At 41.0% G+C, this 13,682-nt stretch overlaps 1 protein-coding gene across 48 annotated transcripts in view; it reads right to left on the bottom strand.

The window, feature by feature from the left end:
• Positions 1-5,699: 5,699 nt before the first annotated feature.
• Positions 5,700-13,682, bottom strand: part of RIMS2 (regulating synaptic membrane exocytosis 2) — an 814,155-nt gene continuing 806,172 nt past the window's right edge. For all 48 annotated transcript variants that reach the window (XM_075582507.1, XM_075582506.1, XM_075582513.1 and 45 more), the window contains 2 exons: positions 11,359-11,498; positions 5,700-9,491 (listed from right to left, as the gene is read on the bottom strand). In XM_075582507.1, coding sequence (XP_075438622.1) covers positions 9,273-9,491; positions 11,359-11,498 — 359 coding nt within the window. In that variant the 3' untranslated portion in view covers positions 5,700-9,272. The remainder of the gene's footprint in view (positions 9,492-11,358; positions 11,499-13,682) is intronic.

The raw sequence follows: 13,682 nt of genomic DNA on the forward strand, positions 1-13,682 counted from the left end.
CAGCGCCTCCATCTTCTATACTCCCAGGAATATGGGATAGGACCTGTATAGAAAAACCACCCTGGTCCAGGGTTGAATGCTTCCGTACTCACACAACAGTCTTTGTATAAAAGTAGTGTCTCTTTATTGGTCAGATCAGCGACTCCAAATGTAGTGGCGACCAGCAGCCACAACAACAGCAAAGTTCCGTTATTCACTCTCCTCCTCTCCTTCCCTCCAAGTCTCTCCTCCGACAGGATGGTCTGGGCTGGGGCATCAATACCCCGCAGCCCACCTCAGGGGTTAACCTCTGGGTGGAGACTGGATTCTCCCCATCACCCCCAGCAGCGGGGTGAGGGGCATTGGTCCACCGGGTCTATCGTGCTATCAGCTCTACTCAAAGTGGCTGAGTCTCTCCGCTCCTCTCTCTGCTCCTGTACGGCTGCACAGGTGAGACTGCACTGTCTCCTCCAACTCCTCGGACAGAACAGGACTCGAACTAGCCCAGGACTAACAGACTTAACAGACTGTCACTTACAGGAGCAGCTCTAAATATAGAGTCAGCCCCACCCCTAATGATGTCAACAGAGCCTCCCCTCTGTCTCGTGCCTGCAGCAGAGTCAGGGGCCTGCATCTACCACTCAGGGCAAGGCTAGGAAGGGGGAAAACCCATGATGATTACTGGTGCCTGCCCTTAACAGGACTTACCACAGTAGAAGGAAGATAGGTATAGCCCGTGCTGTTTACAGGGGGCTACACATACAAAAAGAAAAAGAATCCCAAGGGTACCACACGGGTATACCAAAGATATCACAACATTTTATATAGGTACACATAATAAAAACAAGTGCAAAGGGGGATTTAAAATGTCTGCTTGGACACCCCACACGAATCCTCAAATATGATGCATTATTTCAATAGATTGCTGACTGGAAGTGTCCAGTATTTTAGAATCATAATGCTGTACTGTGTGAACAGGGGAGCCACAGGGATAGGCACACTCCAGCAATAGGCAAGCCACACGGAAGGCTCAGGAACGGAGAAGCCACAGGGATAGGCACGCCACAGCAATAGGCAAGCCACACGGAAGGCTCACGAACCGGAAAGGCACAGGAACTAGAAGGCTCAGGAACTAGAGCCCAGGGTGGCCAGGAACACTGCTAAACGCATACAATGCTCGGATGGGGACTGGGAGTCATTGGCTGCTATTTAAGCCCTGGTAAGCAGCCAGGTAAGGGCGGGTTCCAGCCAAAGCCTGGACTGGAAGCCTTACAGGGAGGACATCTGGGAGTTAAGAAAACGAGAGAGAGAATCCTTAGGGGGTTTTACTGGCCTGGGGTGCTTTCTGCAATAACAAACTATTGCTCCTCATGCCCTGAGTGCCAGCACGCAGCCCCTTTCAAGGCATTCCGTAGCCCCCTGGTGCCCCTACCTATAATTGATCTACCTTTTGAACAGATAGCTATGGACTTGGTGGGCCCTCTTGTAAAATTCGCTAGAGAGCATCAGTATATACTGGTTGTTCTGGACTATGCAACCCGCTATCCAGAGGCAATACCTCTATGTAATACCTCTGCAAAAACCATAGCAAAGGAGTTAATGCTAATGTTTAGCAGGGTGGGTATTCCCAAGGAAATCCTGACAGACCAAGGAACCCCTTTTATGTCTAGGGTCACAAAAGAATTGTGCAAGTGTCTTCAAGTGAAACAAATTAGGACCTCAGTATATCTCCCTCGACTGATGGTTTAGTGGAAAGATGTAATAAAACCCTTAAAAGTATGCTGCGGAAGGTAATTGACACAGATGGGAAAAATTGGGACTTTGTTACCCTACCTAATGTTCTCCGTTAGAGAAGTAACCCAAGCCTCAACAGGTTTTTCCCCTTTTGAATTAGTGTATGGATGACATCCTCGAGGATTACTAGTTATAGCTAAAGAGACCTGTGAGCAGGATATGACACCTCATCGTAGTGTGATTGAATATATATCCCAGATGCAGGATTGAATGGCAGCTATTATGCCTATAGACTGGGAACATATGCAAAAAGCCCAGGAAGCGGAAGAAAACAGCTATAACCGTAATGCTAGGATCAGAGTGTTTCAACCTGGTGAAAGGGTATTAGTGCTGGTCCCTACATTGGAGAACAAGTTCCTTGCAAAGTGGCATGACCCATATGAAGTCATTGAGAAAGTGGGTGTTGTTAATTATAAAGTAAGTCAGCCAGGAAGAAGAAAACCTGAGCAATTGCATCATATAAACCTGTTAAAACCTTGGTAGGATAGGGAAGCCCTGGTTGCTTTAAAGCCCTTAGAACTTCCCTCTACTGATCCTGAGGTAAACATACCAGACACTCTGCCTGTACATCAGAAACAATAAGTCAGGGATTTTGTCAGGAGAAATAGGGATGTTTTCTCTGTGGCTGAGCCCAGGGAAAACGAATGTCATTAAACATGACATAATAACAGAACCAGGGGAAAAGGTTCATCTTAAATCCTATAGGATTCCTGAAGCCCAAAGGGAGGCTATACACTTGGAGGTGGAAAATATGTTAAAACTTGGGGTAATCGAAAAATCCCGCAGTGGATGGAACAGTCCTATTGTGCTGTTTCCAAAACCTGATGGCACTTTAAGATTCTGCAATGATTATCGCAAGTTAAATGGTATCTCTAAATTTGACTCATACCCAAAGGCCTATTTCAGTATAGAGTATTACCATTCGGGCTACATGGTGCCCCTACCACATTCCAAAGAATGATGGACAGGATTCTAAAACCCCATACTAGATATGCGGCGGCATACCTGGATGATATTGTTATTCACAATGAAGACTGGGAGTCCAATCTCCCAAAGGTTCAAGCAGTACGTAATTTCATTCGCGCCAAGTGTACCATTGGCCTGGAGGAGGCAAAGTATTTAGGATATTCAATAGGGAGAGGTTTGGTTAAACCACAGGTAGCGAAGGTGGAAGCTATACAAAACTGGCCCTAGCCACTTACCAAGAAACAGGTAAGAGCATTTCTAGGCCTGATGGGTTACTACCGAAGGTTTATCCCAAATTTGGCCACAGTTGCTGCCCTTTAACAGACCTCACAAAAGCAAAGTCCCCAGTTACAGTTAAGTGGTCTCCAGAAGCAGATCTGGCTTGTAAATCATTGAAAGAAGCTCTCTGTGCCCAACCTGTCTTGATAACGCCAGACTTTTCTAGAGAGTTCATAGTACAGACAGATGCTTCTGATGTGGGCTTAGGAGCTGTCTTGTCCCACGAATACCAGGGTGAGGACTCCATATTAGAAAAGGAATGTCTGACAAAGTGGGCTTTAGAGGCTCTTCGTTATTAACTGTTAGGAAGAAAATTCAGGCTAATTACAGACCATTGTACATAATACCGCGCTCCTCCCTATAGAAGTTTGCTGCAGGTAAAAAGATAGGCCTTACATATAGAAAAACAAAAAGAACGATTCCTGCGCTCCTACCAGTTAGGCTAAGATAAAATAATATTCTCATGAAAAAGGGTATTTGGTTAAACCCTTTGGCCAAAGCATTTGTAAGCCTGCATGCCACGTCAAGGCAACCCGTTTAATGCAGGTACCTACACTATACTATATATATATGTAATAATTGTCCCATGGACTAGTGAAAAAAGTGTTAAATCCCTGTACCAGTTAGGCTAAGATAAACACTTAATGCTTTATTTAACCCCTTCAGGGGTTTAACACTTTTTTCACTAGTCCATGGGACAATTATTACATATATATACACGCGCTTGCAGAAGCGTAGGTCTTAGGGAAATTTTAAATTTCCCCGCTTGCCGGCGCGCAGGTCACGGTGAGCGGTTCGTCCAATGAGGGCGAACCAGGTCCGTGACGTCACTGGCCCGCCCGCTGACACGCCCCCGGGTGGCGTGGCTTCCCGAGCCTCAGCGCGCCTCGGCACGCCAGCAGGAACCCTGGCCGAGGCCTAAACTGTAGTAGCTGCTTGCTTACGGTCACGTGCACGGTCCAGCCAATGAGGGCGAACCCCTCACGTGACGTCACAGCCACACCTCCCCGTCGCCTCGGACTGCAGTGCAGGTCTCGCACGAGCAACATGCGTGCGTGACGTCAGTTGCTCCGTTGCACTCAGCCACTATAAACGCGGCCTTACACTGACTCCGTCCCTCCAATGCACACTTTACTACAGGTGTCACAGTCATTTTTGCTTCATCTATATTCCCAGGAATATTTTATCCATCTGTGGATTAATATTTTACAGAATTACTGAGATAGGTCCCGGTATCAATATATAGGTCGCAAACCCCAGTAGATGTGATAAATGATTTTAGAATATTCCTTTGCACAGTTATGTTACCATGTATTATTAAAAGTTAATTTTTATTTCAGGAGGCCCTCTCTGAGTGCATCAATAGGGTATCTGTTTTTTTTTTATCATTATAAGTATTCATCCCCACCTCGTTTATTAGTAGCTGAGCAGGTTTCATTCATCTACATGACAACCCAGTTAATAAAAAAAATAAGCTGTGCCAAAATAAGTGACATGACTAAACAAACTTGCTTTATGTAAAAACGTTAAAAAAAAAAAAGTATAAGAATCAAGACAATGAGTAATATTAAAGTCCACTGTTAAAAATGTGAAATACTGTAAGTTCATGTCCTACTCATTCACTGTAGGCCTCCAGTTCAGCCTTAGATTCCATCCAACATGCGTTTCACCTGAACCAATGGAGGATTCCTCTGAGGCCCTAGAATATGCTAGAATTACTTCAGGCGAAATGGGCATCTTCCAAGGCCCGGGAAGAAGCCTCCATTACTTCAGGCGAATTGCATGTTGGGGTGGCATCTATGGTGGTCTGGAGAAAGCACTCTAATCTGAGGCCTACAGTGGATCAATAGAACATGGACATATTTCACTGTAAAGAGTGGACTTTAACCAGTGGCTTATAGGCCAAGTCTGTAATTAGAGCCATCTTAGTGATGTTAGAATTAGGGCATAATGTTGTCCAGACCTCTGACTGCCCAAGCCTTGGCAGTAGAATTCTTGATGTATTGCATATACGCCTTTTTAATGGATATTGCATTGTCAGTTCCCTCCAGTCATCCATTTTCATAAGGTATTATATTTATGTGCCCTTTTTGTTCACGTCGAAGAGCGATTGTTCTCAACAATGATCTCTCACTCTGTTGTTCTCTCTTTGCCATTATATCATATGGGTACAACCTACTATGCCAGCAGTACTTGTAGCTTTGAACATCTGGCTACTTTTCGGAACCGCATTTCTGGGGCCATTTTCTTTGACATTCTACTGTTTCCATTTATTTAGATTGCATTTGGAATGTGTGATCATTCCTTGCAATTAACGTGACCATGAGCACAATATTGCAAATATGTTGCTTCTTGTCATAAATTATGTATTTATTAAATTCCATGAACCACCTTGATGGAAGGTTTGTTGGTCACAATATTGTGGACTTGAGCCACATTATTTTCGGTTGTGACAAGTGCAAACAGGACAGCAGCAGGAGGCTCTTCAGCTGTAGTTCAGATATATTCAGGTATGTGCTCAAAATTGCAGTAACATTTCCAGTGGAGCAATGGTATTAAAAGTGACCCCCAAAGTAAGGAATATTTGCTTCAACATCCCTGGGTCTAGCTTTGATAATATTCTCATGATTTTACAAATCGGCACAAATACTTATTAAGTAAATAAAACATCATATTCCAAATGTGTAAAGAAAATGTTTTATTTAAAGTGTTAAATACCACCACCGTAATTAATATGCTTTACATTAGTTTGTCGCTCATTGCAGGACTAATCACCAACTGTAATTGCCTTTGCTTTGAAAACGTACTATGTACAAGACTGCAGTGTTCACTGGGATAGTGCTATTTACATGACTAAACCATGAATAGAGCTGCAGACATAATGTGAAATTAAAAAAAAATACATCAACTTTATTTTAAAATAAATACTGCATAATGATACGTATGTACAAATCTTTTATATGGTCTTGTTCTCCCTATAAAAATTAGAAAGAAAAATGCATTTTGGGATTTTCAGAAAATAACATATTACACTGCATCTTTCAATACCAGAAATTGTTTTTATTAATAATTATGACATTGATACTGTAGATGGTAAGTCTTTTGAAATTGTCATTTGCTGGTTCACAACCATCTAAAATTACTTTGATAAACAGCTTTAGCAACTTCATAATTAACATAACATTATTTGATAATCTAACTACAGTATGGAAAGACAGGCTTAGTGTATGTCTGATCTGCACTATATAAATTAAAAGGCATTAATATGTTGCCCACTGTTTCCCTTGATCTTAAGAGAGGCAGGTCTGATTTCTATGGCCAACTTTTATATAAGGGCAAGAACTATATTAAACAGAACCGGTTGCATGATCTTTCATTTAAAAAATAAAATTGTTTATGGCGTCACAATATTAAACACTATTTTGTGCACGTGTATCCGTACACCGGCATACACACCTATATATGCATAAACACATATACTGTACATAAAGAGGTCTATACACATATATGCATGTCTGTATATTGCATATAGATACCGGTATATGCACACACATTTATGTATATCATTTCAATTTATTGTAAATTGTATTATGTTGGGAGCCCGATAAAAAGTAATTGCTATATTTTAGCCATTTGAACAGATGACAAATGCTTTAAACAATACAAGTGTTTATTTTTAATGTTATGGTCTTTGCTTGAAGTGTTAGTATGATATAAATCGCTGCAATGAAACATTACTGTAGTTGCAGCTTATATTGAGCAGTCTCTAATTAGTGAGAGATGGCTGCTTTCTATATGCTTACAGGCTAATAGGGACATTGGGCATTAGTTTAGAGGTGGGTGAGTGGTTAGGCCACCCAGGGGGTGGTGGTGGTGTTGGGGTGGGGTTTAACCCCTTTATTACCTTAGCAGTTAGCTACTATGGTAATGAAGCTTTGCTTTTAGTTTATTTTTAGTACATAGGATTGAAGCAGGGGGTCTCCGGAGCTGAACCGCATTAATGTCGGGTTCCGGGACCCCCTGCTTCCCAAGGCACTGGCCTCGGTATGGGGTGACAGTATCTCCTGCCTGTTTAAATGCCCCGGTCACGTGAGCCATGACGCGGTAGATTTCAAGATGCAGGAGATACCGAAGCCCATACGGAGGCCTGTACCTCGGAAAGCAGGGGTTCCCCGGACCTGAAATGAATGCAGTTCATCTCCGGAGATCCCCTATGCTCCAATCCTATTACTTAAAATAAGAAGAACAGCACGATCTGCTGTGCGGTGTGCGGGGAGACAGAGAGAGGGACTGCTTTTCTCTGCGCAGCTCTTAGACTGCTGGTGGCACGGTAGGATTAATGAAGGGCGAGTCCCATTCAGAAGTAGGGACCCCGCTTCGTTAATACCTTCAGGGCAGGCAGTTTAATGGGCTTTTGGGCGTGGGGAAGCTGTGATCGGGCCACAATCAGTAGCAGTTTCTTCGCTCTCAAAACGAACTTGGATAACACTGCATCTGTAATAGCTGTCCATTCCTAGCGCACAGGAAATAGAACACACTTCACCTAGTATGACTTAGAACGCCAACAAAGTGCAAAAAGGGCTTTCATGGTTTCAAAATAGTGATATCTTTTAATCACAGGGATTTCAGTTTCACCCTAAAATCAATAATGCTGGGTGCTGAGAAGAAATTTATTGAAGACGTTTTACAATGGCCACATAATTCCAGTATTTTGCCGAAGGACTCAATTTGATGGTGAGAAAAAAAATAAAAATAATAGTTACCATGCACTGTACAAGATATTGCAAAAAGTTCAAATATCTTCTATATCAAATACATGCTGAATTACTTTAGGTATTATCAAGCCATGTTGCAAAATTATTTTCAACATGCTTGAAACAAATAAAGGGTTGCTATCCAATGGGTGCCAGAAACGCCACCAACAAACACACGTACTTCTTTGTAGTGCACTGCTGGCCTCTCCCGCACTCGTAGGGTTAAACAATGATTTTTCTCAAACAATCCAAGAATGCAGGGGGAAAAGTCTGCAAACCTTGGCCAAACATATGGGGGGAATGCAGTCATAGCACAAAGGGGTCATTTTGTGATCGTTCAATGAATGTGAAGAAAAGGAAAGGAATCCAGGAAAGAGGTTGATCGGTACATGGGACAGAGAGACACAATGTAAAAATGGGAACCAGTGAGAGAAGGGATGATAGAAAGAGACATGTACAATTTGCACATAATGTTAAACTTTACAAGGCTTGTACCTTTTACATTTAAATAAATTGTATATGTTACATGTATTTCTTGTCACATAAACAGAATTTTAAATATTTGCTAGAAAGTATTTTTATTCATTTTTTATATACGTCTGCAAAAACACAGACCATGATTGGTTTAAAGAATGATAAACGTGGTTCGTCTTTGTATCACGCCATTTGCATTCTCTCCCCTTTAAAACCATGCACTAGTGAAACGTTTTTTTTTCTTCTTCGTCTTCTTCTTAAAAATGATATAAATTGTTGAAAATGGCTGATTCTTTTTTTTTGTCCTTTTGTTTTTTGCAAGTTGCAGCCCGAAGAAAATAATTTTAGTGTTCACTTAGATCCATGTCCATGCAAAAAAATGTTTCGTTTCATTTCATACAGTACAGTATAACGACAGAAAATTCTTCCCTGGAGAGATCATCAAATATTGGATTGTTTCATTTTCACTCTAAGCAGCTTGCTGTACGCTGACTTTTGCAGAGCCACGGGCTCTGTAATCTATTGTAGCAGCTGTCCTTAACACTGGGCTCTGGTGTTCTATCCATCTCTCTATTCCACCGTTTTCTTCCGATGTCTTATTTTATGACTCGCTTAGATAGATCTCGTTCTGAGGTGTACCCAGTCTTTGGGGGCAAATACAAAAAAAAAAAAAAAAAAAGAACAACAACATGATATGCCATTGAAGATTACTTTTGTTGCATGAGATATTTCTTTTGTTTAGTGTCAGTAATCCATGGCTTCAGATTGGACTAGAACTGAGCTTCACTGGACTCCAACCCTGTTGGTCTTGTTGAGCTCCACTCCTTCACCTGAGAGCCTTCTTTAGTGCACAATGTGTGCAACTTCCTCTGAGAACGTAGGATCGCTTGGTATCCCTAGAAACAGGCTCAGAAGACACAACATTAAGCATGCAGTGTTTACCAGGGTTTGCGACCTGTCATTTTTTGTTTCGTTGTGATTTTTTTTTGTAACGCTGGTTGCAGAGACAACAGTTTTTCACAGACGCTATGAACGAGCATAAGAAGGTCCCGTGGAACTTTCAAGAGATGATTGGGAAGCTCTTCTCGTCAGAGGAGCCAATGTTGGGTCTACTAGAGAGGAGGGGGGGAAAAGTTTAAACCATCCAATCACCATGTTGGACAGGTCCAGTTCATCTAAAAGTATCTGTGCCACTCCCATGAAGGACTTGTGATCCATGCGTCCATAGTCACCCCAAACGATTATCTGTTTAAAGGAAACAGAAGTTAAATAAAATTAGATATTGATAATAAATGACTAAAGACAGTACTACATAATACTGAGATGCAAGAAAAACATAACAGTGGAGGGTTACAATATGTGAACATGCTGTAAACTTTCCTTCTTCAGAGATAAGCACTATAATGTCTAAAGCTCATGGACAATAAAAACAATATTGTACCATTAACTTTAAAGTCAACCTATACCTTTTTAAAAGTATAATGTCAAGAAATAAAAAAATAACTATTTCTTTTAATGCCTTGTGTCAGAGGACTACAGCCCCAGAGCGCCACAACCCCTCTGGCACTCGCGATCACGTGACCGATTCACCACTGATGATGGAACGGAACATGAGGAGTAGTCCTCCTTCGGTTCCGCTTCCTTATAGATCGCATTTTGTGCTCCTGAAAGCCATCGCCCCTAGGAAAACTAGCAGGATCTTTATGATGTAGCGAATACGTCAGGGGTCAGAAAAGTGCTTTTCAATTCGGGTGCCACTTGTCAATATTGAAACTTTAGGATCCAACAATGTTTTTGTTTTTTGTTTTTCAAAAGTAGGTTACAATCTTATTTTTTTATAATGTGTATAACATTTGTTTTATATGTTCAGCAATATCTTCAACATCCATGTGTGATAAGGATGATTCGTGTTTTCCTTTATAATGCCTTAAAACACTAGGAAATACGTGCAACAATACGTTCACAACAAAGGTAGAAACGATGTGTTTAGCTTGCTGTATAAAACCGTACTTGTCTCTCCCTTCTTCCAGAAACAGTCTTGATGTTTTCAGCTGTGCCATTGTTTTAGAATGAGGGTAAATTGAATAGCTTCAAAACCAGTTATGACAACAAATCTGTGATCAACAGATGCAGGTGATGCAGAGCACAGCAAAGATACAGGATACACAGGAACAGCAGCAGTAAAATAAAAGTCCTTTATTGTAACTTCATGGTGCAGACAGGGATGGGTGCAAAAAGCCTCCTTCTCTTACGCGTTTCACGCCTATAAGGCGCTTCGTCACACACGGGATTAAATAAATCATGACACGGTGTAATATGTCATGTGTTGTTGTTCATCTGAGGTTGTATTTACCTAATTTTTAGACCTGCTAAGGAACAGATGATTGTTATGTCCTGATATTTAAAACCATAGAATTCAAAGAGGGTGTACTTTCTTTTTCACACAACTGTACATGGAAAAAAATGTGTTCCCATGACATCACATGGCCGTGCCATGATGACATGGCTAGGTGCTTTTGCAATGTGATGCTGGTAGTGGTTAAAACCAGACAGAAAGTTATGGTGAATATATAAAGTGACAAACCCCTACAGAATACAGCAAATAAAAATACCACTTGTAAGCACATTCACATCTCAGACAGGTCAACAAACCTGCCTTTCCCAACTATCTGTTAGCATATAGTGTTTCCACTGCAGACAGTGATTCTGGGTAATGACACTCAGTGTGACACTGCAAATATTGGTGGCGCTCTATGGAGAAGCACTGCCATAGGCATATATTTACAGAGCAGTCTTCTGCCACGACACCATATGGTGCTGGAACATGCCTTACAGCCCATTTCCTTCAATAGGCTGTAAATGTGTCTTCCAGCGCTGGGAGGTGCTTATGGCAGAAGCATGTTTAGTAAATATGGTCCATACATGTGATTAATAACCTCAAGTGTACAAGATAATTTAAAAAAAAAAATCACTTGAGTACATTTAAGTGGTTCATGCAGAAACTTCAATGGGAATCTCTGTGCGATTGGCCCCCGATCTGCACTATAGGAGTTTATTGTGTGAAAGGCAGAGATATTCTTTCACCCCTTTCACAATGGAACAAATAAATTACCTGTAGGACCTTTCCTTGTGGCGAGTCTTCAAAAGATAACAGCTGCTGGTATAAAGGCTCCAGCGTTTTTCTTGCTACTTTCGTTTTCTTTTTGGCTATGCAGGCTCCGTTTTCTAAAAGATACACCTTTACATACGGTGCTAAAAAAAGAATGAAACAAAGTTCCTTTTAAAGCTACTGAACTAGTGTTTTGTGCTGAGCATGTACACAACACTTACACACACACACACACACACACACACACACACACACACACACACACACACACACACACACACACACACACACACACACACACACACACGTTTTGTTTTAGTTTTCTATTTTGATAGAATGGCGGCACTCGCTTTCCTGGGTGCACTGCAAATAACTCATACAACATATACAGCAGGCAGGCTAAGTGTCATGCAAGTGCACACACGCCCCTACATATAAAAGGTATAACTGACACTAAATGCCTGAGTTTTGATATACAGTTTAAATGTTCCAAATAAAGGTAGTATTAGAAAAAAAATAAAAAAAAATATATATATATATTACTTAAAAGAAGTAGATCACAGACATCCTTTATGGACCAAAGGTACCACAGGGCATACGAATTATATTGGATAGACATACTTAAAATGTCTATGATATGCGTGTGTGTGTATATGTATATATGTGTGTGTATATGTATATATATATATATATATATATATATATATATATATATATATATATATATATATATATATATATATATTTTCTCCTTGGTTATCCAACAGAATTAATTCTGGAAAGTAGCGTTGGACAGTGAAAGTGTTGTAAAGGGAGTCCCATGTTAATCAGATATGGCAAGCGTCGGATAAGGCATTCCGGCATCAGAAAATGTCTACTACAAAACAAACAAGATATAGCATGAAGGAAACAATTTACAACAACTACTGTAGTTAAAGAAACAGATGCATATAATAGCAGCCAAAAATAATAAACAGTTGACAGTGTTAATGATTAGAAGTAATAAAAATCATTAGGTATGGCTTTGTAAACCAAACTGGAAACAATTGGACTGGCAGTACCATAAATACTGACACCTCAATGCCTGTTAATGAGGGTTCAGTGACACGTCTTTAGATCTCATCAAGTCTCAGCGGAAATGGCTTATTGCAATGTCACTGGGAACACCAACACAAACCTGAGAAAACGGTCAGTGAAACTAAATACTGCTTAGGCAGTAAATAAAAAAATAATTATTGAAGCTGGCCCCTATTTCATCTTGGAACATCAGGCTCGAAATGTTTGGAGCCCTATAATCACATTATTCCAAGGAAGAATCCCCCTTAAAAGTCGAAATTTGTTTATTGGAGAGGCTCTAAACCAAGATGAACACATACTATATTTACAACACAATAGGTCGGTCAAACCATTGCCGGGATGCTGGATGCTTCATTTTAGACAGAGGACTCGACCAGAGTGTTTTCCTGGGGTCTGGTGACAAGCAGAACAATTTTGGATGCTAGAGGAGCATGGGTGAGCGCGTGGACTGTGTGTGACTGAGGTATCTGGGCCAATGAAATAAAGCACAAGCACCCCAGGGAATGAGAGGGTTTGGAGCGATGAAGGGCAAGGACACCACATCTCTGGGTACCAGTGTCCCGAAGTAAGATGCTTGGAGCTCCTGCTGTGGGGATCCACTTCACTTTGGAGATAGTTCTGTTCCTGAAACTCAGGATTGTTTAGAGTTTTTATGTGAGCAGTTTTGACCTCTTTGTGTTTATCTTTTGTGATAATAGTCCCCTGCAGGATATAGCTCACTATCCCACTGATCTGCAGGACATTTTCCTTTTGCGATCTATATCCATATTAGCTCTTCTATGAAGACTTTACAATGTGAACTGTTAATGATTTAGGAAGTATTGGATGTAGAGGAAGATCTTAAAATTGAAGATGGATGCATCCAATCAAAACATGCTTCTCTCTCGACAAACAAGCGTTTATGGCAAAACCTTCTTGAGGCACATGAAGATTTGGACAATAGAAGTTTGTTCAATAATCTTGGAATTAGAAATGTCTCTGAAAGTGTCATTATAGCCAAGCTGGAGGAATCTACAAAAACATTTTAAATTTATGCAACAGTACCTGGCCTGCACATTCAATCCCCCTTAACATGGCCTATAGGAGACATAACTGCCAGGATTAACAATTTCAGAGTTGGAGGCTAGCTTTGATGCAGCGAAACCATTCCATACGGTATTGCTTTAGGGCTTTACTTCTGAGATTTTCCAAGATGTCGCTCCCCACATTATCCATTATTATACTTTATTAGAAAAGAGGAGATTGCTGAA

The sequence above is a fragment of the Ascaphus truei genome, chromosome 2 (assembly GCF_040206685.1).
Source record: "Ascaphus truei isolate aAscTru1 chromosome 2, aAscTru1.hap1, whole genome shotgun sequence".
Lineage (NCBI taxonomy): Eukaryota > Metazoa > Chordata > Amphibia > Anura > Ascaphidae > Ascaphus > Ascaphus truei.